Here is a 26,165-nt window from a genome sequence, read left to right as displayed (position 1 = left end):
TGAACAAGAAAAACGTCACTCCCGCCCGCACCGTCCCGTCTGTTGCGTGGAATGGCCTCGTGGGGATTTCCATGACAGAGACATGGAAAACTGAAAAGAAAGTTGTTTGACAACCCACTGTATCCGGACACTCATTTGTACAGTATAGTAGTACAAAGTACCTAATCGCGCACCTCCAAAGAACTCTCCCGTGTTTCATCGATTGTCTCCCGTCTCACACACCTTTCCTTCAACGTTCCAACGGTTTGCGCCTCTGATTCGCCTTGAACAACTGGAACCACTTGCCCAACAGTTCATCCTCCTCTTTGTTCCTCACGATCGGTCATGTCATATCATTCAACATAACCTGACAGTGACAACAATAATACTCTGATCGCAAGACCAGTGTCGTCATTGGATTCCCCGACCCTTTTACCCGACGGTTTCCGAGATAAGCCAATCGCAGTTCGCTACCATTGATTTGGCCCATCGTCGCCCAATATCGACACAAGCGCAGCCGCATATCGGTGTTTGTGCAAAAGCACCCTTCCGACCACCTCTTTCGAAAGATAATTACGGCAGACGAAGCGCAATCTACATCTGAGGTCTGGAACGACGACTTAGGCCTTCTCTCTTGAACCTAATCCGAACGAAACACTGCGTCCTTCGAACTACCGATCGAGCGGACCAACGATCGAGCGAAAAAAAAACAAAAAAAAAACAAAAAAAAAACAAACCTCATACCACCAGCTCGCCGCCATGGCTGGCAACGGTTCTCTAGCTAGTCTTGCTAGCCGAGTATCTTCCCTCGACCGGGTTCCCTCGACGCCATCGCTAAACGAAATCCAACGTCCTCGAAAACTTCGTCTTCTCATCGCCGCGAATGGCCCTCGAGATGTCGCCTACGCGCAAGCCATCGCGGTCCGCCTTTCAAAAGAACCACAGATAACAACACGAGCGATAGTCGACGACATGACACACCGATTAGCACAAGAGATTATGGTACACAAGAACAAAAGCTTGATGGCAGACAGCCCGGATGGTCTTACGGGCAAGGAAGTCGAAACATATCAGCAGCAAGCATACGAACTGGTGGAATGGGCCGACCTTCTCGTTATTGCGCCCATCGATGCGGACCACCTGGCGAGGATGATGTGCGGTATGGCGGATACGCTGTTGCTGGAGGTCTTGAGGGGCTGGGACGCCTCCAAGAGGATACTTCTTATACCTGGCATGACCACACACATGTGGGAGAACCCAATGACTAAAAGGCAGATCAGCAAGCTTCACCGGAAATGGAGCTGGATCAGGGTTCTGCCCCCCATTCTGTGGCACTACGACGACAGTCCGAACCCGAAACGGGTCGTGAAATGGGATGCGTTCAACGAAGTACTGGCCATCATCAAGAACCAGGCCGACCTGCTCAAGATCGGTCACACCGTCGAAGTATCCGTCCAGCAGGGGACATCCGCCGCAACAGGGAAGAAGGCCAGAAGCACACTACCACCAGAACTATGGAGTATGATCTTCGAATACACCAACGACTGGGAGCTAGCCACCTCCATGGGCGTCTTCACCACCATCCCCATGCCCGAAAGTGAAGGCTGGCGACTGCAGCCCAAAGATCCCAACGACCCTTTGCAGGTCTTCATGCACGAACTCGAATGGACGCTCCTGACAGCCAACACCAAAGCCATCTGCTCCAAGCTCTCGCAAGCGCCCGAGTCCTTCCAGGACCTCTCGGCCCTGGCCGTCCACCTAATATTCAAATTCGGCCTCACCGAAGTCCTCACCTACATCGAGTCCAACTTCCCGCACCTCTTCAAGTGTTTCGACGGCAAGACGATCCCGACCAAGGCCTCAGCCTACTACTACCGCACCGACATCCTCGAATGGTGGGCGCGCTCGCCTTCCTTTTTGGAAAAGCAGTACGACACGGAAGCGCTCAACCTGGCCTCGATGCGCGGCTGCATCCCCGTTCTCGAATGGTGGCGCCGCTCCGGCCTCCCCCTGAAATACACCGAGTCGGCCTTCGAGCTGGCCACCTCGCGCGGCCACCTCGACGTGCTCCAATGGTGGCGTGACGCCTCGCAGCGCGAACACCCGTCCCGCAACATCTGCCTCAAACCCGGCCGCTCGCTGCTCATGGCGGCGCAGTACGGCCACGTGGAAATCATGCGCTGGTGGCTCGAGCAGTCCGGGGTTCCCCTGGAGCACCAAGAGCAAGTATGCAAGATGGCGAGCAGATGGGGGCAGGTGAAGATTCTGGACTTGTGGCGCGAGCTGAGGGGCGACGACAAGATGCAGTTCGATAATCAGATCCTGATAGAGCCAACTTTCCATGCGCACATCCCCGTGCTGGAGTGGTGGCGACGGTACGCGCATGGGGAGCTGCCGGGGATGAACGGACGGAAGGGGAAAAGGGTGGAGTACAAGACGATGGATATCGAGGAGGCGCTGGAGGACTCGTTGGGCGATCAGACGAGGGTGAGGAGGTGGTGGGCGGAGAATGGGCTGAATCTGGGCTTGGGTACGAGTGAATGGATGAAGGTTAGGTATTTGTGACTTGAAGAAGAAAAAGAGGGGCATGGGAGTGGTGATGATGGGATGGGCCGCCGCCAAGGGTGGGAATGGGTGGAGGATGAGATATGGGATGGGCTGGCTACTACGGCCAGGGCTTGTGATAGGTAATGAATGCAGTTTGGATTATCGGGATGGTAGCAAATCTTATCATGGAAGGCGTTATGACGTTTTATGAATTACGGATTAGGCAAAACGGGATTTTCAATAGATGGATCTAAAAAAGGGAAATATATCAAATGGGTACAATGGGAATGAATTGACTTAATTTTGATGCCTGGTAGCATGAGTGGTGGAAATACAGTCAGTGACGGGATACAGAAATTTAAGACAGTTGGTTTGGAGGATGTTGGGAGCATAGAAAACCCTTAGCCACGTGTTAACTTTATAAAGGTATATTCCCGGAGCATTTCCAACAAGGAGTGATTGATCAGCCGCTTGCCCGGCTAGCTCAATCGGTAGAGCGTGAGACTCTTAAGGAGTTCCTCCGTAATCTCAAGGTTGTGGGTTCGACCCCCACGTCGGGCTCAATTCCCGATCGTTCCAATTCTTTTTTGCGCTTTTTTTCCCCTCCTACAAGAAATCCTGCTTTCCCTTTCTTTGCCCTCTTTTTTTATTATTAATGCTCTTCTTTTTCTTCCTGTCATTTTGCCTTCTCATTGTGTAATCGTAGTTGCATCATCATAACGTTTTCTTCATTCTTCCCAATAGTCAAGCCATCCCTCCTTTTTCCCGCACTTCCCTTATGGTACTTTTATGGCAAGAGACTGAGACCCATTAATAAGCCTGTTGCCATATTTTCCGTATGCCACCTCATAGGTACTATTGAAGGGTTGGCTTTCTCCGTAGTAAATATTGTCGATCATCAAGTCGTCCAAAGTCTTCACTTGGAACCATCACATCATGGCACCGCACTTGAGCAACTACTAGCACATGAAGTAGTGGGTAAACCTGGGCATCATTGAAATTTGGCTGGGTTGCTGGGTATCATTCGTCTAAGGACGTCAATCTGGCGCGCTTGTGCTTTGTTCTTCAGGTCCGATACTCCTCTCTTGTCGACTCTTCGTAGGCCGTTCGAGTAGATCACCGTGTAGTCTGGAATAACCTCACCTGCTGCAACGATGCTGTTGGCGGTTAGGGTGCAATGCTGTGAAAGTATCAATCAGTACGTCAGTCCTGTCCAAACCAGTCCAGTCTTATACAGCCACGACGAGTAGGTCCAGCAGCAGCAGCACATCACCAACGCCATGGATACCGTAGCCACTGTCGCGAGATCACTTGAGGATGTTGAGTCGATAAACTGAAAACTCACCTTCCCAACAACGGCCCCCGCCCCAACCCTTGTCCCAATGCCCACCGTAGTGCCCTCCCCAATGACAGTACCCCCGGACTCAACCTGCGCGCCCACTTCGACCGTCACGTAATCTCCCAGCGTCACCGCGCCCATCGATCGCCCATCTTTGTCCGGGCTCCCTTTGTGATACCTTCCCTGCAGATCGGCTGCCCCCAGGCAAGCGCGCTCGTGCACGATGCAGCGCCGTCCGACCGTGACGCGACCGCCCAAAGACTCAAGCCGGGCACGCGGATGAATCACGCTTTCGGTGCTGACAATGATGGTGTGTGGGCCCGTGAGAAGGGCGCTGTCGGCGACGGTGCAGGACGAGGAGAACTGCACGGGAGGCTTGGGGCCGGATTGGGAGACGGCGGGAAGGATGGAGTGTCGTTTGTGGTGCCCGTGGGCGGATGAGCGGGGGTCGGGGGAGGGGGTTGCTGATGACATTGTTGTCTCGTTATTGTTGTTTATGGTGGGTGTTCAAGGAAATCTTGGTGATTGCGGTGTTGTCGTGGTGGGTGACTGTTGTGATGTAAACTGTAATATGTAAACAAGATCTTGCACACAAGATGCGGTCTCGAACTTTGGCGGTCGGTCGTGTTCAGTCGGTATTGGTCGCTCGATCGGGCGAAGATCTAGAATCGCGGATGACCGATGCCCTGGGCGGAAGCTTTGGAAGCTTTGAAAGCTGGGGCGCTATCGTCAACTTTATGGAGTTGATGGAGATGAAGATGGAGGTCGTGGGTTCGGTGGGCGGGGATTTGCTAGTCATGCATGCTTGACGTTTGCAAAGGGCATCCCTGACTCGCGGAGGATGGATCTGTTGGATCTGAGGTCTTTAAATTCTCATGGACCTCTTTCAACCTTCACCTCTTTCCCACTTTCAATCTGGACAACATGCGCCGTTGCATGCGCACCTTGGGACGAAAGAGGAGGGCATCTTGAGGCAGGAACACAGCGCATGGAAGATGTAAGGAGGTGAGACGAAGCTGGCCCAGCCAATCGGTCACAGCTTCCGACTTGCAGCCTTGAGGGGCAGTCTGCAGTGGCAGCAGTGCACTGGCACCGTGACCTCGGAGCACCAAAGAAGCTCCCGCCACAGGTCAAAGCGCCACACCTGAGCCTACAGAAATGGGCCAATCAGGATGGCGTAAGAACCGGTTACGTCCATGAAGTTGGAGGCTCACCAGCCCCATGGAGACGGGAGCAGGTGGGAAAGTGGAATAACCTCACCCACTCCTCTCGAGTCCCCATCCCCGACGACGACCCCCAGAGTCCCCTCCCGCCCCCGGCCTCCATAGGCATTACTCCACACTGCTCCTCTGTGTCCGGAGCAGATACGATATCATTATGCTTTCACGTACTGCGGCGCCCACCAAGGCGTCGGCCAGGACCCTCTCGCGCGCCGCCGTCGAGCAATGCCGAACCTTTGCGACCGTCCAAGATGGCAATGCCAATCCCGTACGCCACTACGGCGGTCTTAAGGACCAGGATCGCATCTTCCAGAACCTCTACGGCCGCTACCCGCCCGACCTGAAGCATGCGAAGAAGATGGGCGACTGGCACAAGACCAAGGAGATCCTCCTCAAGGGCCATGACTGGATCATTGGCGAGGTCAAGGCTTCTGGTCTTAGAGGCCGTGGTGGAGCTGGTTTCCCCTCGGGACTCAAATGGGTGTGTGTCTTCGCAAAATGGGCCTTTAGAAAAATAAAACCAATTGGCATGCTTACTGACTGTTTTTTTTCTCGCATGCCAGTCTTTCATGAACTTCAAGGACTGGGACAAGGACAACAAGCCCCGCTATCTGGTCGTCAACGCCGATGAGGGTGAGCCGGGTACCTGCAAGGACCGTGAGATCATGCGCAAGGATCCCCACAAGCTTATCGAGGGCTGCTTGGTCGCCGGCCGCGCCATGAATGCCACCGCTGCCTATATCTACATCCGTGGCGAGTTCATCCATGAGGCTGCCGTTCTGCAGAACGCCATCAACGAGGCTTATGCCGATGGGCTTATCGGAAAGAACGCCTGCGGCTCTGGCTACGATTTCGATGTCTACATCCACCGCGGTGCCGGTGCCTACGTGTGCGGCGAGGAGACCAGCTTGATCGAGTCGCTCGAGGGCAAGCCCGGAAAGCCCCGTCTTAAGCCTCCTTTCCCCGCTGCCGTTGGTCTGTTCGGTTGCCCTTCGACTGTCGCCAACGTCGAGACTATTGCTGTCGCTCCCACCATCTGCCGCCGCGGTGGCAACTGGTTTGCCAGCTTCGGCCGTGAGCGCAACCAGGGTACCAAGCTCTACTGCATCAGCGGCCACGTCAACAACCCGTGCACTGTCGAGGAGGAGATGAGCATTCCCATGCGGGAGCTTATCGACAAGCACTGCGGCGGTGTCCGCGGTGGTTGGGATAACCTTTTGGCCGTCATCCCCGGTGGATCCTCGACACCTATCTTGCCCAAGCACATCTGCGACGACCAGTTGATGGATTTCGATGCCTTGAAGGATAGCCAGTCCGGTCTGGGTACTGCCGCTCTTATCGTCATGGACAAGAGCACCGATGTCGTCCGCGCCATTTCCCGACTAAGCCACTTCTACCGCCACGAATCTTGTGGCCAGTGCACGCCTTGCCGTGAAGGCAGCAAGTGGACCGAGCAGATCATGAAGCGCTTCGAGAAGGGTCAGGGACGTGAGAGGGAGATTGATATGCTCCAGGAGTTGACCAAGCAGGTTGAAGGTCACACTATTTGCGGTAAGTATTATTGGTTCGTCCCATGGTCATCGTTTGATTGGTACTGACAATAATCTGTTCAGCTCTTGGCGAAGCTTTTGCCTGGCCCATCCAAGGCCTCATCCGCCATTTCCGACCTGAGCTGGAAGCCCGTATGCAGAAGTTCGCTCAGGAGAACGGTGGTGAGGCTCTTGCCGGTGGCTGGCAACACAATGCCAGACAGCAGGGCAAGCTTGTCTCACCTGGCATGTAAGGGGTGATACGACTACAACAACAACAGTGGATAATGAACAACAGGATGGAGGCCGAAGAATTGCGTCCCCAGTACGCATAGAGCCTGCTTTATTATAAGCCCTAACATAGAGAAAACCGACCGCTATTCATGCGTGTCTGTATTGTACGTTTGCGCATAAAAGCCGTGCCGTAGAAGCTCTTAGACTGCCCCAGCTGGGCTTATGTTATTGCATTTATTTTGGCTTTTATGTCTTGCAAAGTTGGCATGATCTTCATAATGGGGTCTTGGATTTGGATGAGACAAAATCTTATGAGGCGAGATATCATATGTCATGGTGCTATATGCCTTTGACGATCCCATCAGATCGCATGTGTTGTTGTTTTGATAGTGATGATTCTTATCCCGCTATGGAACCATTAACAATGCAGGCCCCAGAACCGGTCAAGCGATCATCCCAGCAACCTCCACTTTATGCCCGGGGAACAGTTCAGGGTATTCCCGCGGCGGGGTTTCCACTCGTTCACAGCTGAGAACGGCCTTTTTCTGAGGACCCTGCCTGTCAAAATTCCCAGGGCTCCATGTCGGCCCAATAAACACCTCCCAAGACACCCCCAAACAGCAGCTTTCACAGCCTTCTTTTGCCCCTCTGTTTAACTCTTTATTTAGGTTCATAAGAGTGTGACAACAGTCACGCAGATGGGTCCTGTTTCGGCTGTTTAAATCGACTTTTTGGTTCATATATAACAGACTCTCTTCGAAGATCTTCAGAGTCAAGAATCCCAAAAAGAATCTTTACCGCTTTTTAGGCTCATCATTTTCCTCTCAAAAACTCACTACGACCTTTCACCATCAGATCACAACTTTTATCAAACCCAATCAAACCAAACCCAACCACTCTCCTCAGCCAACTCCCTCTTCAAAACAAATCACACAAAAACCAGGGCAATCCTCACAACACCACCACCAAATGCCCCCAGCCGGCTTCTCCCACCAACGCTCTCAATCCACCTCCTCCCTCCCCCCTTCCTCCAGCGCCGCCGGCGTCGGCGGCTCCTCCTTCGGCATCCACACCCGCCACGCATCCACCTCGCTCACCCGCGGTCCGGGCACCCACGTCACCCGTCCCACGGGTATTCCCAGTTTCCGGGGATATTACTACTACTACTCGCTGTCGCTGAGGACGGGCACCAACCAGGACGTGGGAGGTCTCTTGGCTGGTCCGTTGCTGGGTGGTGGTAGACAACAGGCGGATAGGGACGCGAAGGAGAAGGAGAAGAAGAAGAAGAGGGGTGCGCAAGGAGGAGGAGGAGGACAGGGAGGAGGGAAAGGAGGAGGAGCTGGGCCGGGAGGAGCAGCGGGTGGTGGGAAGGGACCTGGGTCTTGAGAGACTGTTTGTGAGTTTGAAGCACACGCATACGCATACATTCTAAGTCCGTGTTTGGCTTATTGGGAGTTAAGATGACTCAGAAAACGAACGGTACGATGGACGAAAGGAGAACGACTACGGCTGATGGGAAGAGGACTGCCGTGATGGCTGATGGGAAGAGGACTGCCGTGATGGCTGAGCCGAAGAAGGTGAAAAAGCGAAGCAATTTTGAGACTCTCATTAAGTTTGGGACAGATGCTTGTGAGTTTATTCTTCCCCCCTCCCCCCTTTTTTCACGATCCAGGACCCCCCTTGAGGCACTTGATGCTATGCTCTCCTCCGCCGCTCCTCAACTGGAAAACCCCGAACTAACATCCCTTCCAGCCGGTCTCGAACGCACCTTCCGCCTCTTCCAAGCCCTCGCACAATGCATCGCCCACATCCCCTCCATCCGCACCACCTTCATTTTTGTTATTTCCTCACTCCACCTTCTCCTTACCGCCATCTCCATGAACGGCATAGTCGATCTATCTTTCTCACTCAAAGAACTTTTTCCCGCGTCACTGTCACTGTCAGCCGAAGCAGAAGCCCAAATCATCACCACTGTCCTAGGCATCCGCTCCAAGCTTGCCCAAGGCCGCCGCTTCTTCAGATTGTTTCGCTTCTTGGAGAATTTCCATTCTGCTTCGACTCTTTACTACCAGGCCATCAACAGCGAGACCGGTACTGGGGGTAGGGGTGTAGAGACTTGGCTGGATATCATGTCCAAGAGCTTCAATGGGATGTATCTCTTATTTGAAACGCTGGGGTTCTTCGCGGCCCTGGGGGTGCCGGGGTTGGATCCCTGGGGACCGGAGGTTAATAGGTTTTTGCATGTGGAGGGGCAGAGGTTCTGGTTGTTTGCGCTTGTTTGTGGGGTTTTGGGGGGCGTGGTTAAGTTGGTGAATGATCGGGAACTGGTCCAGGCTGGTGATACTTCAGAGACGGAGAAAGAGGAGGAGACGGGAACGGAAGGTGATGAGTACGGTAACCAACTGAAGGAGGAAGAGCGCCAGCGCGCTGCGTTGGAGCAGGATGAGCAAAGGAGTGTGAGTCGCAAGGATCGCCGCATGCGGATCAAGCGAAGGATTGCAGCTGATCTGCTTGATCTCGCTCAGCCCGGTGCTGTTGTTGGGTGGTTTCCAGACTGGCCAGGCATGATCGGGCTTATGATGATTGGAAGTACGTGGATTACTGGTGTGGAGGTCTGGGAGAAGTGTGCCGCGGTGAATGGGTGATAATGAAAGGCGCCCGTGGTTGTTTATAGGCAAGTGCAGGTGGGAAAAGGGTGTAACTATGCGCTGTTGGATACACATAAACTCAGGTCTTGTATAGACTGGAACTAGGATAGAGCTGTACAGAAAAGAAAATCGACAACAAGCATCTCATAGTGGAACCACAATCCAGGGTTAGATTCGTTATGTCCTTGATATCTGCATTTACAATCATCACATGTAGTCCACGGTCTACCCAGTAGACCCATTGTATATAACAACTTCTGTCTTGAAACCCATACATCCATCAACTCACAACCATGCAGTACCCTCATCCGACATGTAACCATTCAGTATCCAACAAGCGCCGAGCCTCAGATTGTATCATTCGGTGTGTGGTCTTAGATGCGTTTGTTTACACAGTGATGGACATCGGCGGAACGGCCGCCTCGGCATCAACAGGGAGTTGGATGTAGCGATCCTTTCGCACGGGCCCGACACCGTGGAAGGCGACTTCGATGGTGGTTCTTCGGCCAAGCGGCTTGACCTGGTCGAGGACGACGGCAAGAAGCTGGAAACCTCTGTGGACAGAAACATATAAGCAACCGGACACAACCTCTGGCATCGGATGTTCAGGCAGATAGATCATGGCTTACCCGACGACGTATCCAATGATGAGGGGAGCTGTCCAATCATCCATGTCCCACCAGAGAGCAGTGTAGAAGGCGCACACTAGATGATTATCAGTCTCGCGTTAGGTGATTCGTTTCATCCGTTGGCCTGATTAATCCGGGGGCACGGGCAGACTTACGTGTAAAAACAATCAACGTAATCCCAAGGTACAACTCGATAAAAACGCCAAACCACCTCTTAACAAGGCTTTTCACCACGTCGTCTCCTTACCATCATCACCCACCCACGCCCACGCCCACTTCTTGCCACCAAACCCTCCAAACCCAGCAAACAACTCCTTACCGCCCAACTCGCAAGACCAGTCTCCAACCACCAGCGAGATCCGAGGAATCCTTAAGTCATCAAGATTACTGCCACTACTGGCAGGCCGGTTGTTGTTCTCCTCTCGCATCAACATGAACACCAGCTCAATGTAACTAAGAATCACAAAGGGGTTTTTGCTGAGCCATCCGACGACGGACCAGGTGATGAGGTTGGAGAGGATGAGAACGAAAAGCAGGAGGCGGGTGAGCATCACCAGGGAGGCGCTCATTCCATATCTTTTGGTGGGTCTGCTGGTGTTGGTGTCGGAGGAGTTGTCGTTGTTGTCGTCATCATCATCATCGTTGCTATCGGAATCTTCGACGGTGAGGTAATACTCGGTTTCTGAGGGAGGGGAAGCAGGAGAAGAAGGGTCAAGAATTAGAGAGGCGTTGAGACCTGGTTTCTTCTTGGGACTGCTTGGTGAACCGAGGAGGGGTGTGTCTGGGGAGGCTTGGTCCATGGTTGGTGTATATCTCTTCTGGCGAGAGAACGTGGGTAGGTAGGTACGGTATGGATTCAGGAGGTCAAATATGGGCAAGGGAGGTCGAAAAACGGGCAGAAAACGCTCAATTATGTTAAGACTGGGGCACCAACGATTGGAGCGGCCTTATAAACAGGAGATGGCTTTCTAAATTTATAGGTAACTTCCTCAACCTACATCGAGGTGCTGAAACCTCATATATTCTTTCTGGGTTTGTTTCACAGAACAACTTCTGCGCGGCCCTCATCGTAGTGACGCGTCCTTTACCATGAATACGAAGAAATGGCTCCTTCTTCCATACTTGGCTTTAATAACTGGGCGAGAACTGGAGGGGAGCGAGGGCCAACAAATGTATGTTGGCGGCCCGTTGCCCGTTGCCCTTTGGCCATGGCCTGCGCCAGTCAGCGGTTCTGTGGATGAGGGGCACACCTGATGCCGGGAACCTTTCCCAGATGAAGCTTTCTAGATGTTTAAACACTACAGGCTCGAAATACACATGTAAGAGTAAATTGGAGTCGAGCTTATTCGTCTACCTGATGGACCAACGGTGCAACCGCCTTGAACTGGAGGGTGGAAGAGTGAGTCGTCGAGGAGCTCGGTGAGAGCACGAACCGAACTAATACCAAATTACTTTTAAATTGCCGTAACCTTCAACTGTTCGTCTTATAAGCTTGTCACAATGAGGCCATGATTGAATATCAAGCGATGAAAGACGAGTGTTCAGAAGGTGTTGGGTTGAGACCTGAGAGAAGGGCCAGCATCGGCTCACACTAACACTTTAGAAAGTCAATGCGACTATCAGAATATCGACGCAAGCTTTGACCATGCTTTCTCTCCGACCTAGGCGCAGCAAGGATACCCGCCGTGCAACTGTCCGACAGCTGCACAAAGAAATATAGGACGAGGTACCTGACTGCAAGGGCAACAAGGAGGGCGGGGAATGGTGGCAGAACCCAAGAGCGGAAGGCGGTGTAGCCCAATTCAGCCAAGTCCCGTAAATTTTTGCCAGTCGTCCCGTCGCGGGGCCCATTGAATTTCGAATTCCACAGTCGGTCCTCCCGCCCAGCGCGCCCGCGTTCTTTGTTCCAGAACCGATTTTTGTTCGAGTCGCAGAGGTTCCATCCGTCCTTTCGGTGTGTTTTTGTATTCTCACCTCCATGTCCGCCCCGCCTTCCTGGCTTTTTTCCAACAACACCACTTCCTCCTCGTCGTCGACCGTCCCTGCCTCAGCAGCACCCTCTACCGAAACCAAAACCAAAATGGCCGGCACCAAGAAGGTCGTTAAGTCGGGGGACAAGAGGAAGGCTGCCGCCCAGCCTTCCGCCCAGCTCCTCGCCGCTGTCGAGAAGTTCCTTACCGAGAACAACTTTGCCGACGCCGCCACCGAGTTCACCAAGCAGATCACCAAGAACGGCTGGGAGAAGAAGTCCTCGGACGCTTCTCTCGCCTCCATCTTCCAGACCTGGGAGGCCAAGCCCAAGCAGGCTGGTTCCACCAGCGGCGATGATAGCGACAGCGATGACGAGAGCAGCAGCTCCAGCGAGTCCGAGTCTTCGGACAGCGACAGCGATAGCGACAGTGAAGACGAGAAGATGAAGGAGGCCCCCGCCAAGAAGGCCGAGTCCTCTAGCTCCAACAGTAGCGACTCTTCCAGCGACTCTTCCAGCGACAGCTCTAGCGATTCCAGCTCCAGCGAGGATGAGGCCAAGAAGCCCGAGACCAAGGCTGCCGCCCCCATTGCCGCCGCCAACCCTCTGAAGCGCAAGGCCGAGTCCAGCTCCGAGAGCTCTTCGTCCGATTCTTCCTCCAGCGACTCTTCCAGCTCTGAGGACGAGGCTCCCAAGGCCAAGAAGCAGAAGGTCGCCGAGTCTTCCTCCTCCTCTTCCGAGTCCTCTTCTGACTCTTCCTCCGACTCTTCCTCTTCCGAATCCGAGGACGACAAGAAGAAGCCCGCTGCTAAGGCCGCCTCTTCCAAGAAGACTGCTTCCCCCAAGAAGGCCACTCCCGCCAAGAAGGAGGAGTCCTCTGACTCTTCCTCTTCCGACTCTTCTTCCGACTCGAGCTCCGACTCTTCCTCGTCCGACTCTTCTTCCGATTCCTCCTCCGATTCGGATTCCTCCAGCGATTCTGACTCTTCGGACTCTTCCTCCGATTCCGACTCCAGCTCTGACTCTGACTCCGACTCTTCTGAGTCCGAGGCCGAGAAGAAGACTGAGAAGAAGGAGGTTAAGAAGGCTGCCAAGTCTGACAGCTCCTCCAGCGACAGCTCCTCCAGCGACAGCTCCTCCAGCGACAGCTCCTCCAGCGATTCTTCCTCCGACTCTGACTCTTCCTCCGAGTCCGAGGATGAGAAGAAGACCGACAACAAGAAGGCGGCCTCGACCAATGGTTCCGATTCCTCTGCTACGCTCAAGGATTCCACCGAGTCTACCCCCGTCCCTACCGGCGAAGAGAAGGCCAACAACCGCGGCAAGGCCAGCGTTCCCCCTGCCAAGAAGGAGATCCAGCCCTTCTCGCGCGTGCGCAAGGACGTCGTCGTCGACCCGCGTCTCGCTAGCAACGCTTTCGCCGGTCACGCCTGGGGCCAGAAAGCGCACGAGGATCTGATCGTCACCAGAGGCAAGGGCTTCACCAAGGAGAAGAACAAGAAGAAGAGGGGCAGCTACCGGGGCGGACCCATTGACACCACTGCTGTTGGTAGCATCAAGTTCGATGACTAAACGTGGTCATATTTGCTAGGCCTGTTTTTGTCTCTCCTGACTTGATTCGGCCTCTTTGTGTTTTTTTTTTCTTGCTAAATTGGGTTTCTCTGGTATAACAAAAGCTCCTTCCTCTCTCTCTCCCCGGCCAAAATCTTTCTCCGTGCTTTTTAGTCTGCATTTTGCGATATACCAATTTTTCTCTTTTCCTATCTTTGATGCATTGTCTGGGGGGAGGTTTGCGTGCATCTATCTTTCTTCACTTGGCCAAAAAAGGAAGACATAAAAGATAGTGTGACGGACGGACGGGTGACTACCATAGTCGGCTATAATCGTCTCCGCCGTGTTGCGCCATCTTCCTTCATGTGTATAGACTATTAGACTTAGGACAGCTTGTGGGTATCAAGTTATCAGAACGTTACATAACCAACTCACATCAACCTTACTTACGTGATGTTTGTGTGTTTAGGTTTGCTTTGGTTTGGTGTTTCCATAATGGCCATGGCCGTGAAAAGCCTCATGAGGTTGAGTGAGACCGAGACCCCGGTGACGTCCATGGCATGTCATACCCATTGATGGATGCTCACCGTGACCGGTGACTTGTGCCCGGGCTTTTCCCATCCCTTCGATCAACGAGGCGTCAAGGTGAACCGCTTGCGTTCGACAGTACGACGTCCGGGCCGAGTTGGTAGCTGGATCAACATGTTGTCTGGTCTCCTTCTTTGACTGTTAGCGAAATACAATAACATGATGACAGGAGATCGTCCACTTCGCTCGGCAGTTGTCAAGGCGGTTTGTTAAGCTATCGGGACATGACACAATCGTTGGTGGTTATAACGGTTCGATAGTACCTCGTGAGCTCGTCAAAAGTGTAAACAGGTCCACAGGGCTGAGCACGTTGGTGAGTACCCCAGAGGACCGGATCCGGCATGGAGACAAACGAGAGGGTTGTTACTTTTTAGGGCTGAGCACGTTGGTGAGTACCCCAGAGGACCGGATCCGGCATGGGGACAAACGAGAGGGTTGTTTATAACGGTTCGATAGTACCTCGTGAGCTCGTCAAAAGTGTGAACAGGTCCACAGGGCTGAGCACGTTGGTGAGTACCCCAGAGGACCGGATCCGGCATGGAGACAAACGAGAGGGTTGTTGGCACGTGTTGTGGGAGACTTGGAGGGGTTTGCGTTTTCACATGTTGGACCGATGACGAGAAGAGAAAGATGCTGTTTTAGTTCAAACACCCCGGTCTGTTCGGAAGTGTACACGGCTTACCGAACCGGAATTTTCAGACCGCAGGTTTTTCAACCTGTTCCAACCCGATGTTTCTTGAAAGAGTTCGTGAAAGGGATGGATCTCACCGCATTCGGTATTGAGTTGCTGCTTACTAGGTGGCTAGCGCAGGTCCGGAATGTCAGCCGGAGATTTGGATATTTGGTGACTGGGTTTTGGGCGCTTCAGTGAGATTGAATGAAGATACTAGCTTCAAGCAGGTACGGCAGATAATCTGTGTTTTCAGGTCGTAACCCCTCTTATTTGCAGCTCAATGTTTGGCGCAGTTAGACGGTGGCATGAACAAACTAGATTCTGGTATGTCTGATTGCCAGTATTTCCGATTGCGGGCATGTCATACCAAGACGGCGGAAGCCCGATCGCTGAGTCAGGACAGGTTGGCTTCTGTCATCCTTATGGCTTGGTACTCCGCTCTGAGTATGTATGTATGTAAGTACCGGTCATTGGTGTATCGTAGATGATCTGAAAATGCCCGGCGGCCGACCCCGAGAGGTATACGGCGAACTTCAAAGCGTTTGGATTTTGAAGCTTCCCGGTGATTCACTGATTGCGTATGACACTCTGATGAAGCTCGTGCGGCCAGTTGATGCTGACGGTGTGCTACTCGGAGGACCATCACCAGATGATGTTTCGAGAGAAGTGGACAATGACTGAAGTGGACAATGACTGAAGTGGACAATGACTGAAGTGGACAATGACTGAAGTGGACAATGACTGAAGTGGAAAATGGTCACGGGCTGTTGGTGTTGCTTGCGACTGTGTTGTGGCGGCGTCGGTCTCATGTGAACCAACATAGTAAAAAGTGTTGTCGCTTAGTTGGTTGAACCGTGGGATAATAAGGGATGGCTTGTGCCTCCTCAAAGAAAGAACAGCGGAGGGCGTAAGGGATTGTTAACAACTGCCCGGAATGGGATTGAACAGTTACTGACAATGGCAAGCTCGTGTGGCAGATGGGAGTGTTGAAGTTGGAGTTGGTCTTTTTTGGTCAGGATCGTTCCTGTCATGTCAGATATTAGCGGTACGAAGGTACTTACCCCAACGAGCTGGGTCGTGCACAATCCACTAACATACTAGAGCTCAGTACTAACCTACCACACTTAGCTTCATTGGCATCAGATCCCTTGCCTGCTATTGGACAGCCCGACAACCGCCCAGATGAATGGTGAGGCGCAGCCGGGAGTGCAACACAACTTTACCTACCAGGAGTGCCAGGTAAAAACTGAGATGGCGGGCGCATGACTAGACGTGTAGGCGTCTGTTAAGTTATGAGGGCGCCGTGACAGTTGCTATCAGAAGGCACACAGAAGCTCGTGGCATCCTAAACGGGCATTCCAGCAGCAGGCGCGAAGCGAGGAAAGTGCAGTATTGTGAGGGGCTTCTTACCCTTGGCTGCCCTGCGTCTGCCTGTGACTTCAGCCCTGCCGAGACGTCTGACTTTCATTCAACTCATCTGAACATCCACTGACCTCCATTTGGCCTCGGAAACCATCATACTCGTAACAACAAGCTACACGCTGCTCCACGCTTCTGATCCCTTTGTTTAAGGAGCCAACCCCTACTTGGCGCAATCGAGGTTCCCCCAAGGATGCCGACTCGTCTACGGTCATAGACTAGGAACGTCTGTCAATCAAGTCGGACCGCCCTTTCATTGTTATCTTCGGGCTGTATTGCGCAATCCGTCAAGCAATCACTTTATCTACTTGAAAGAAAAATTATCGACGACGGGCTCTTTATCATCTCAACTAAACCGCTTTCCGGATGCGTAAAGGGAGGGCGAGAGGGAGCCGCTGCGTTGAAGCAAACCCGGATGTAAAGAAGGCCATAAAGTCCCGTCAGTCCTCCCACGAGATGTGTGGCATGGCACGGAAAACAGAACCGAGTTCCCCTCGTCCTCTAACAACCAAGCTACGAAGGATCTTTTCATTCACTCAGCCAGCCAACCCATCAGCACTACCTATATCAGACCCAGACAAGATGGCTTCAAGCGACAACAAGCTCCGAGGGCCTTCCAAGCCGTATGATTTGGTTGAATCATTCCATATGGTGATCTCAGAGAGGGACAAGGGCAGATTGGAAAACATCAAATCCGAGGAAAAAGACATTCCGCCCACCAGCTCGAAGGCATTGCGCAAAAAAGTCCAGAAAATATTGGAAGAGCTCACGGACTCAGATGATGAGAACGCATCATTGGAAGGTGCCACGGAGGAATATTTCCTGCGACGAGAGGAGGTCCAAAGGCGCGAAAAGGCACTTGGGTTCGACCACCATTGCACAACGGAGGCCGAAGAATGGGAGGTGAACGCAAACACGGTGATCCAAAGAATCAAGAAGATGGACGTTAGAGATGTCTACGACAAGGAGGCCAGAATTGAAGGGTATGCTGGACAGAAACACAAGCGCGTGCCTGGGGACCGTTTCCTACTCAATGCCCCAATTGTTGAGGAGACGAGACTCTACCGAGCTATCCAGAAGATGCCCAAAGGCGCCCATCTTCACATACATTTCAACGCCAACCTGCTCCCTCACGTCTTGCTCGACATAGCCAAGGGCCAAACGCACATGTACATCACGAGCGACATACCTCTAACCAGCAAGAAGGCCTTTGAGCGATGCCGTTTGTGGTTTAACATTCTGAGCGGTGTAAATTCCGAGAAAGAGAAGTCGAACTTACCGCTGGATCTCTTTGGCAATCCCCATGGACCAGCATTGACTTATGCCGGCACGGGCGTTAAGGAGAAGGCCAAAAATGAGTCTGGCAATGCGCAACGCATCTTGTCTAAAGATGCGAGACACATCATGTCTTACGGAGCATTCCGCACAAAGTTTGCGACGAATTATACGGCGCATTACAAAGACGACACCAACGATCCGTTAAGAGGACTGGGAGGCGAAAAGCTTGTCGACGAATACCTGACACGCAAAATTGTGTTTCAGGCGGATGAAGCTTACAGTCCACATCAAACGGCAAAGGGGTAAGTTCTACGTGGGCTCTTGATATAACCTAAGCGCAAAGCTAATATCGTGTATAGTGCCTGGGAGAGGTTTGATACTCATACACAGATCATGAAAGGGCTGTTCAATTATATGGCAGCATATAAGGAGTACACGAGAAAGTGCTTGGAGGAGTTCGTGAACGACAACATCCAATACGCCGAGATTCGCCCCAACTTCATGAAGAACAACCAGGTTTGGCACAACGACGGGGAGGCTCAGATTAACAATTTCGGAATAATGGATCTCATCATCGGTGTGTATGAGAAATTTCAGAGGGATCATGGGGGGAAAGTCTTCAAGGGGCTTAAAATCATCTACTGCACGCCACGGTCTTTCGACACCACTCAGGTCAAATTTGCCCTGGACGAGTGTCTGGATATGAAACTCAGTAAATACGGTAAATACATTGCAGGTAAGTCGACACTCGGTCTGCAAAACTTTGGCAAAGGCTAATGGAATCATATAGGGTTCGATCTTGTCGGTGAGGAAGGCGCAGGGCATCCACTCAGCTACTTTATTCCGCAGTTCCTAGAGTTCCAGAAGAAATGTAAGGCTGCAACGCCCGCGGTTGAGATTCCGTTTTTGTTCCATTGCGGCGAGACGCTGGATGTCGGCACGGAGACCGACGGCAACCTGTTGGACGCTCTTCTTCTCGGATCAAAACGTATCGGCCATGGTTTTGCGTTAGCTTGGCATCCATACGTCATGCAGCAAATGAAGAAGAGAAATGTCTGTGTCGAGGTTTGCCCTATTTCCAACGAGATATTGGGCCTCACCCCGAGGATCAGCGGGCATACAGTTTATAACCTGCTGGCGAACGATGTGCACTGCACCCTCAGCACCGACAACGGGACTCTCTTCAGGTACGTCATGATGAAACGCGGCTTTGGGTCTCGGACTGCTAACAAGTATGCGTACAGGTCTCGCTTATCTCACGACTTCTACCAAATCACGGTAGGGAAGGCAGATATGACACTCCATGGGCTACGTCAACTAATTGAGTGGAGCATTGACCACGCCATGATGGATGACGAGGAGAGGAAGGAGACCAGGAAGACATGGGAGAAGCTATGGAAGGAATTCTGCGTCCAGCTGTTCGAGGATAATAAGGTCATGTTGACGGAGGAGAAGGCGAAGGAGGAGAAGGCGGAGGAGGCGGAGAAGAAGAGAAAGAAGGAGGAGAAGAGGAAGAAGAAGGAGCAGGAGAAGTCCTAGTTTCCAAGCCTTTGGATCCTGGGCGGCGAGTTATGACCGGTGTACGAAGAGATGGTCTACGATACATCCATGACTGGGATTTGAACGCTATGGGGGTTCGTCTTTTCATTTCTAATTGTTTTATTGAGGGGGTTTTCCTCAAACACGACGGGATGGACGATGAGGAGCAGCAGATTTAGAACGGAGGTATGTTGGCGCAATGGTCTTATAGGTCAACTCAAGAAGCGGTGCTTTTTTCCTTCTCTTGATTTACGCGAGATCTTTGTGGTTGTTTGCCCACGTTAGAGCGGCGTTTCTATTTGCCGGTCCCTCATTAACCATAACGGAAGTTCCCCTACCTGCTCATCAACTACCTGCTCATCAAGAAGCTCACTATGTTTTGCTTCACCTTTAATTATTGCCCCCCCACCCCCCTTTTGCTCTGCACGTCTCGCTCAATGCTTCTTCGTTGCTTTATCCATTGCGGATGTCACAAACTCCCTAGCTTCACCCGCGACCCTTTACCCCCCCCCCTACCCCCCCCCTTCCAAAACTCGATAAGCAGAACGGCTACCGGCAGCATATTCCCACAGCCTCAGAACATCAATTGGGGGCTGAGAGAGACATGACAAGGAAAGGACTATGACCCGTCACAAAATAATCGCACCTCTCATCTCCCAGGCGTCCAAAGGCCAGCCATCCCTCAGGAAAAAAATGGAGAGCCCCGCGTGGCTCACATCTCTCAACCGCCAATCTTGCCCATTCTATCCGGCTGGTGTCTGGGGTCGGCCGCCCTAAGACAACCCTACCGTCCACCAAACTGATCCAATGACGCCTCCGACCTTGGCAACCTCTTCAGCTTTTCCACCCAATGTCGCATCTCGACCACCCACAGGCTAATAAACTGCCCAAACTCGAATTCAGATCTCACACACACAAAATGCAAGGTTCTCCAGTCGGTATTCTTGAGGCCAGGTCAGGTCAGGGAAGGACCGGGAAGAGGGGTGAAGGGGTCTCATGCAGCCTGGCGCGTTGGATGAAATGGATCTATACCTAAAATGATATAACGCCTACCTATAACGCCCAGTAGGGGGTCCTCGCGCTGGTACAGCCAACCAGATTGGTCGAAAATAGCGCTGACTGGGAGCCTGGGCTACGATGGGACTAAGTCCAGTGCAACCAAGGCTTTCCAAGCGGCACCACCGACCGTTCCCATTTGTCGATTTTCAGTTCAGTCCCTGCGTCCTGCGTTTTACCTTGTGCTTGTTGGTGGTGGTTCGCTACCCGCGACAAGTCAGTCAGTCAGTCAGTCAGTCTCAATACCAGCCAGACATCTCATTCAATTCCTCCATTTGTTCGCCGCTTTTTGCCTGCCCCGAACGAATATGGAGGCCAGGCGCTAAAACTCCCGTCTGGGGGCTCTTTGGGGAGGCTGTGATGGTTGGATTGTTACCGCGAGGGTTGCATTTTATGAGATGGATCACGAATGATGGGAATGATGTAGATTGAGGGATCCAGCTAACTGAGGCTGGAAGGGATCGCCAGCTATATAGAGCTGGCGATACAAAGAGGAAGAAGGTCTGCAAACGAGGGGATTCTGGGAAGTGCCAGGACCGCTGTCAAAGAGGGTGCCTGTAGGGCAAAGGATTAGCGGTCTGGGCAGTAAACGCCCAGAATCTTCTCACACATTTTCATTCAGCCCAGGCGCGGACGCGGTTTTAGTTCGGAGGCTGTTAGAATGACACTTCAAGGAGGCTCATATCGCCGATCGAGGACAGGGTTGGGCGGTTTTCAATGCATCTTTTTCTTCTTGCTCTTTTATGCGTCTTCTCTCGAACAGACCCGAACAGACTTATTCTACATACACCGCCATCAAGTGTGTTGAGTTCCTCTTCTTCTAACTTGTAATACTCTTCATCATTTTCCCTTACCCTTGTCGATGTACCTAACCGACCGTTGAAAGGTGGGAGGCTGGCTCCTGGTTGACCTATCGCGTAAGTAGAACTAGCTGGGCGCGTTGCAGCAGCGGATTCCTACAGGCCTTCGTTCTTTTTTTGGTCCTTCTTACACTAAGGTGGAGGCTCCACTCTGTTGGCGCTGCGTTTACAGAAAGATCCTCACTTTGAGACCCGAAGGCCCAAGAACGGATCTTGAAAAAGTATCTAGTGCTGACGCCCCGTGATTTGGAGACGCAGCCTGGTCTGTGTTTGTTGAGTGGGAAAACTGACTTCCCTTTCTGAAGAGTTCAAAAAGGAGAGGCTTGGGAGTTTGAGAACCTTTGCGACCCTTTTTATTCTTTTACTTTTGCGCTGGTTATTTTGGATTCCCTTGCTCAGATTCAATACTCAGAAGAAGGTATGTACTTCAATGTCTTCAATCTACAACAGCAGCACTCTTTGATGTATATGGAACTAACAGAGTCTTGACGGGCACATACAGACTTATCATCACCCTTCTTCGTACATAACCTCGATCAAAATACCATACCGAAACATCTTCTACGCCAGACGTTCGCAAAGTAGTTGCATTTTTGATCACATTTGAGCCCGCCGGCAACATAGCGCTCCTACACTTACGGACGACCTCAAGCCATTGGTGACCACCATTGGTATATTCAACGATCTACAATAGTCCACAGACCGAAACGTTGCTAAACCAGTTCCTCCGCCATCATGCCCGACACCGACGAGGAAGGTTTCTACCACTGGTTCCCTTGGGGCAAGAACATCGAGGAAGGATGGAGTTTCGACGTCATCACCCTGCTGGCCATCATCGGCGAAGGCAGCGTTGCTGAATTCGCCCAGACCATCACCGCCAGCTCTCTTTGCATGCTTCCGCGCCTGATTCCCGCGCCCCAGGCTCTGCTTCGTCCGCAGCGGCCCCAACGATTGCCCGAGGTCCACGCCAAACTGGCGGGCGTCTACGGCGGCACTCTCCTCGACTCCGTCGGCTTCTTTGCCAACATCTTGCACCCGCTTGACGAATACAGGCCATTCGACTTTAGAGTGTTCGAGATCAAGCACACACATCTTCTGAGGCCCGAGGCAAAGAGACGGCTGGAGAACGAAGGCTTTCTAGGGACCGTCTTCGGTCTTCGATGGCTTAAGAGAAAGAAGGCGAAGAAGCAGGAACAGCAGAATATGAACAGCGAGATCACAATCAACAACACTAGGGAGAACGGCGGCGGCGCCAATGGCAGCGACACGACCGCCGCTGACACAGACGCAGACGCAGACGCCATCAGGAGGCGAAACGGGGGCGGCACCAACGGGAAGCACGTCACCCTCGACGTCGCCGACACGGAACACGGCGACCACATCCCCACCCCGGGCATCAACCGCCAACCGACCATGGCCGAGCGCATCACCGACATCGTCACCGCTCCCAAAATAATGACGCCCCAAAACCGGGCCGTCAGCAGCCCCAACGCGCGCTACACGGTCCCGCCCGCCCTGGACTCGCCCATGCACGTCATCAACGTGTTCTCCTTCCTCATCACCGTCGCCATTCTCATCACCTCAGCCTACTGGAACGACGGCGCGGCCGTGACCGCCATCGTGACCATCTCCCTCGCCGCCTCCGTCATGGGCTACGCCTCCTGGTGGTACCCCTTGCTCATGGCGCGACAAGCCAACGCCAAGGTTCCACCAGGCGACGTAGTCATCCGCACGCGCGAGGGCGCCTTCCTGGTGGTGAAATGCACCGAAGAGGTCGCGCGCGAGCTATACCAGGGCACGGAAGAATGCCGCTACGTGTCGACGAAATACCACCGTCTGTTCATGGGCATCGCCATGGTGCTGCTCATGGTGGCCGTCGTGCTGCTGGGCAACTGCCGGTGGGCGTCCCAGGCCTTGATCGGCGGCGCTTACGTCTTGCTGAACAGCATCTACTGGGTGTGCGGCCTGCTGCCGCAGCGCTTCTTCTGGGACTTGTCGCGGTACACCATCACGGACATCACGCCCGAGGATGTCAAGAATAATGACCAGAACGACGTGCCGCCTAATTTCACGCGCACGCTGTGGTACGCGATCAGAGAGACGAAGAAGGATGCGTGGGTCGATCGCTCGGGTGCTCTGCCCGGAACGGTTCAGTGGAAGAAGTGGCTGCATGAGGCCCTCCAGGCGGCCAACGAGGGCGTCCATGATTGGGATGCCGTGGGCAGGAAGGATGTCATTATGAGGGAGAACCCGGATGCGTATGTCAGCAGGGAACCGTCGAATCTGGCCAAGCAGCATGATGTTGGCCATTGGCCGAATGACCCGGCGGCGCAGAAGGCGCCGTTGGATCAAGTGCAGCCTTCACCTTATTAGCATCCTGGGGGATCTTTGCTGTAGTGACGGATTTCGTTCTTCTGTTGACGCTTTCTCTCTGTTCTTCTTGGATGGTGTTTTCTCTTGGATATCTTGGTTTGGATATGATTCACCTGGTCATGTTATCAACTGGCCGCTTCAAGCAGGTAAGTGTTTGGGAGTTTGGGGCTCGAATTGGTTTTTGGTTCTGCATGACGAACGGTTAGACGACGGCAACAAAAAACCGGCACCTAAAGAGAGGTGTCGGGAAAAGAACAATGTGTAATGAATGAATGGACTGGATGAGAATAGGCTAACATATGTCAAAACATGAACATGAAACATAATCTCAAAGCTCTGTTGGCTTGAAGAAGGCAGTTGCCATCGTGGACTTGTGCCTGTGCCCGCGCCTGTACTTGCCTAGTGTACGAACCTTTTCAGCTCTGCTCCCGCTCAGCTCCCAATTTCGGAATTTGTTCCGTTCTCGTTCTCGGCCAGACGTCCGCGATAAGGCGACACTCGTGTCGGCCGTCAAGAATCGATCGGGCGGTATTCCGTCCCCACCTACACCTACCCCGTATTCCCATGTTTGATGTGCCCTGATCTTTCGGGTTTCCATCACCGCTCTTGCTTGTGATATCAGCTTTCTTCTCAGCTTGTGAATATGTCTCCACAAATCTCTACGGCGGTCCAAAGGCCAAGAATGGCGTCAGCACAGAGCCGGGGGAGTCTCCGAGAGTCTCGCCTCCCCCGAAACCCGCTCCGTGGCCCGTAACACCCCACTTGGTGTAGCCAAGGTCCGGAGGGAGGTCCGCAAAGTCCGGGCCCCGTTGACCGATTGGCCGTTCTTGGCATGTGAAGTTTTTGAAAAAGCCAAAAAGTTCAGCGCCTGGCGCGGTTAAACGGTAAACCAGCGAGGCTGGGAGGCTGGTAACAATGATAGGCGATGGGGACATCGTGATGGATTTTCCGCTCTACAGTACTCCGCGATGGTAATCGGTATTCGGTAGTTGGGTCCGGATCCTCTTCAACTTCAAGTCCTCCGGCGGGGGTCCGGACCAGGCCGGTCCATGGGGGTACAACGGCGTCAGCCGCCGGTTTTTACGATTCCGGGTTGTGTAAAAATATCCATCGGCCACTCCATAGTGTCCCCGTTGTAGACCCGTTGTAGACCCGTTGTAGACCCGTAGTTGACCCGTAGCCGACACCGTGAAACGTGGTTCAGGGCCCCGGATGGCCCGAGTCCTTATCGCCGTCCACTTCTACCGTGTGCGGCTTGTTGGTTCCACCGGGGATCGAGATGTCAGGGAAATGCATGTATGAGTGGGCGGCATGTTTTTGAAGGGCGGTGACCTTCAATTGTTTTTTTTTTTTCAAATTTCAAATTGCTTCAACTTCTTCCTTTCATCGCCATGGCTTTGCTGACGGCTTGGAACTGGGTGTTTGGATACATCCCAAAGCTGAAGGGAACAGCTCCTCAAGTCAAACAAAAGAAAACATCCAGTTGAGAACGCTCTCGTTGACGTGTTGTATAAAGACATCATCAACAACTCCGCTCATTCCGCTCACCATCATGATCGATTCATGATACCGTAACATGGATTCAAGAGGTTATTCGGATGTGGGTCGATAGTTTCCGTCGGTTACGGCTTGTTCGGCTACCGGTATCACGACATTACAGGGAGGTGAAAGATGTGAAAGATAATCTTTCAGCCGGCCGACAACCGAACGGATCTTCCAACGCACAGATACCAATGTTTCCGGCTGTCGGTCTACGTACTGTATCTATACGTCCAGCACCGTAATCTTCAAATACCTCATAGCCGAGCCAGTCAGAGGATTCTGCGGACCAACCGACCAACACGCTCCATTTCCCACTCTATTCCGCTGCTGCTCCTCAACTATTCCGCTTTGTTCGAACCTATTCAACGCTATTCACATCGAGACCGTTCGCTACTGCATCGCAAAGTGTGCCCAGCACAACGGATCTCGTTTCCAAGCAGTTCGCTAAGCTGAAAACGAAACGCCCGTTTAGCGTATCGTAGCGTAGCGTACCTAGCTGTCTTGGTAGTATGGATCCGTACAGTGTGGTACGCCAAAAACACCCAAACACGTTTTTATCCGGTGCTGGGCGGTGGTGAGTCACAGGAAGGAATGAAACCTTTTTTTGAGATGCCCGCTACCGCCCTGGCCGCCAAGCTTCATCCACTCAAAAGCATCCATGGCTTCCCCGCGGAGAACGTGTGAGAGGAATCTGCAATTGACTTTTGTGATTTGACGACAACAAAGCTTGTTGTTGATCTTGAATGGCACGTTGCTGCGAGATCTTCACATTCACAGAAGAACAAAACCAGTTTCAGATGCCGCCAGCCCTTTTATGTATGAAACTCGACTGTCCGATATCGGTATCATATTCATGAGAACTCTGTCGGGTCTGTCGTCGGTGAGCTTCTTTTTCATCGTTGGCACATGGACCGCACAGCTCGATAAGGCTGGCCGGAGGAGAAGGAGAATTCCGCACAAAGAAACAAAAACCGAGGGCGCTACTATTCCCGTGGGTATGGTATTTTCCGCTCCAACAAGCCGCGACTGTGTTCACAGCACTGTGGGAGCAAGGAGGAACCATGCGGGAGACAGTTGCGCAATTCTTGGGAAGTGGAGGAAAACGGAGTCGGATTTCCCGTTCCAAACAGGAATCGGTCTTTCGTCGGTACGCAATTCGGCTGCAACTTTTTTTCTTCGGTGGTCGGAGGGG

At 52.7% G+C, this 26,165-nt stretch overlaps 9 protein-coding genes and 1 non-coding gene across 10 annotated transcripts; 7 read left to right on the top strand and 3 right to left on the bottom strand.

Moving 5' to 3' along the window:
- The first annotated feature begins 168 nt into the window (after positions 1-168).
- On the top strand, positions 169-2,862 carry SMAC4_07119 (uncharacterized protein). The gene has a single exon (XM_003345787.2). It carries the CDS (start codon positions 739-741, stop codon positions 2,542-2,544), a length of 1,806 nt encoding a protein of 601 aa, XP_003345835.1. The 5' UTR covers positions 169-738; the 3' UTR covers positions 2,545-2,862.
- A 137-nt stretch (positions 2,863-2,999) lies between these two features.
- SMAC4_14103 lies at positions 3,000-3,087 on the top strand. The gene is given in 2 exon segments: positions 3,000-3,036; positions 3,052-3,087. It is a non-coding gene; the product is annotated as a tRNA-Lys (tRNA).
- Positions 3,088-3,113: 26 nt separating this feature from the next.
- SMAC4_07118 (uncharacterized protein) lies at positions 3,114-4,892 on the bottom strand. Its single transcript, XM_003345786.2, has 2 exons — positions 3,872-4,892; positions 3,114-3,706 (listed from the first exon to the last, which is right to left on the bottom strand). Exons 1-2 carry the CDS (start codon positions 4,337-4,339, stop codon positions 3,518-3,520), a joined length of 657 nt encoding a protein of 218 aa, XP_003345834.1. The 5' UTR covers positions 4,340-4,892; the 3' UTR covers positions 3,114-3,517.
- A 154-nt stretch (positions 4,893-5,046) lies between these two features.
- SMAC4_07117 (uncharacterized protein) lies at positions 5,047-7,238 on the top strand. The gene is made up of 3 exons (XM_003345785.2): positions 5,047-5,566; positions 5,649-6,636; positions 6,699-7,238. Exons 1-3 carry the CDS (start codon positions 5,243-5,245, stop codon positions 6,866-6,868), a joined length of 1,482 nt encoding a protein of 493 aa, XP_003345833.1. The 5' UTR covers positions 5,047-5,242; the 3' UTR covers positions 6,869-7,238.
- A 149-nt stretch (positions 7,239-7,387) lies between these two features.
- Positions 7,388-9,508, top strand: SMAC4_07116 (uncharacterized protein). Its single transcript, XM_066090573.1, has 3 exons — positions 7,388-8,477; positions 8,601-9,051; positions 9,082-9,508. Exons 1-3 carry the CDS (start codon positions 8,309-8,311, stop codon positions 9,491-9,493), a joined length of 1,032 nt encoding a protein of 343 aa, XP_065947761.1. The 5' UTR covers positions 7,388-8,308; the 3' UTR covers positions 9,494-9,508.
- Positions 9,509-9,884: 376 nt separating this feature from the next.
- On the bottom strand, positions 9,885-10,925 carry SMAC4_07115 (uncharacterized protein; the record flags this gene model as incomplete). Its single annotated transcript, XM_003345783.1, has 3 exons — positions 9,885-10,050; positions 10,126-10,201; positions 10,373-10,925. 3 exons carry the CDS (start codon positions 10,923-10,925, stop codon positions 9,885-9,887), a joined length of 795 nt encoding a protein of 264 aa, XP_003345831.1.
- A 1,177-nt stretch (positions 10,926-12,102) lies between these two features.
- On the top strand, positions 12,103-14,062 carry SMAC4_07114 (uncharacterized protein). Its single transcript, XM_003345782.2, has one exon. It carries the CDS (start codon positions 12,104-12,106, stop codon positions 13,664-13,666), a length of 1,563 nt encoding a protein of 520 aa, XP_003345830.1. The 5' UTR covers position 12,103; the 3' UTR covers positions 13,667-14,062.
- Positions 14,063-16,073: 2,011 nt separating this feature from the next.
- On the top strand, positions 16,074-19,663 carry SMAC4_07113 (uncharacterized protein). The gene is made up of 4 exons (XM_066090572.1): positions 16,074-17,905; positions 17,963-18,339; positions 18,394-18,790; positions 18,848-19,663. Exons 1-4 carry the CDS (start codon positions 16,692-16,694, stop codon positions 19,140-19,142), a joined length of 2,283 nt encoding a protein of 760 aa, XP_065947760.1. The 5' UTR covers positions 16,074-16,691; the 3' UTR covers positions 19,143-19,663.
- Positions 19,664-20,590: 927 nt separating this feature from the next.
- SMAC4_00635 (uncharacterized protein) lies at positions 20,591-23,797 on the top strand. The gene is made up of 2 exons (XM_066089461.1): positions 20,591-21,476; positions 21,561-23,797. Exon 2 carries the CDS (start codon positions 21,794-21,796, stop codon positions 23,429-23,431), a length of 1,638 nt encoding a protein of 545 aa, XP_065947759.1. The 5' UTR covers positions 20,591-21,476; positions 21,561-21,793; the 3' UTR covers positions 23,432-23,797.
- A 293-nt stretch (positions 23,798-24,090) lies between these two features.
- On the bottom strand, positions 24,091-24,366 carry SMAC4_00636 (uncharacterized protein; the record flags this gene model as incomplete). Its single annotated transcript, XM_003349700.1, has 1 exon — positions 24,091-24,366. The coding sequence occupies one exon, from the start codon at positions 24,364-24,366 to the stop codon at positions 24,091-24,093; it is 276 nt and encodes a 91-aa protein (XP_003349748.1).
- Positions 24,367-26,165: the final 1,799 nt, after the last annotated feature.

The sequence above is a fragment of the Sordaria macrospora genome, chromosome 7 (assembly GCF_033870435.1).
Source record: "Sordaria macrospora chromosome 7, complete sequence".
NCBI classification, from domain to species: Eukaryota; Fungi; Ascomycota; class Sordariomycetes; order Sordariales; family Sordariaceae; genus Sordaria; species Sordaria macrospora.
The sequence above is the reverse complement of the archived record's forward strand: the minus strand, read 5'-3'. Positions and strand labels throughout refer to the sequence as shown.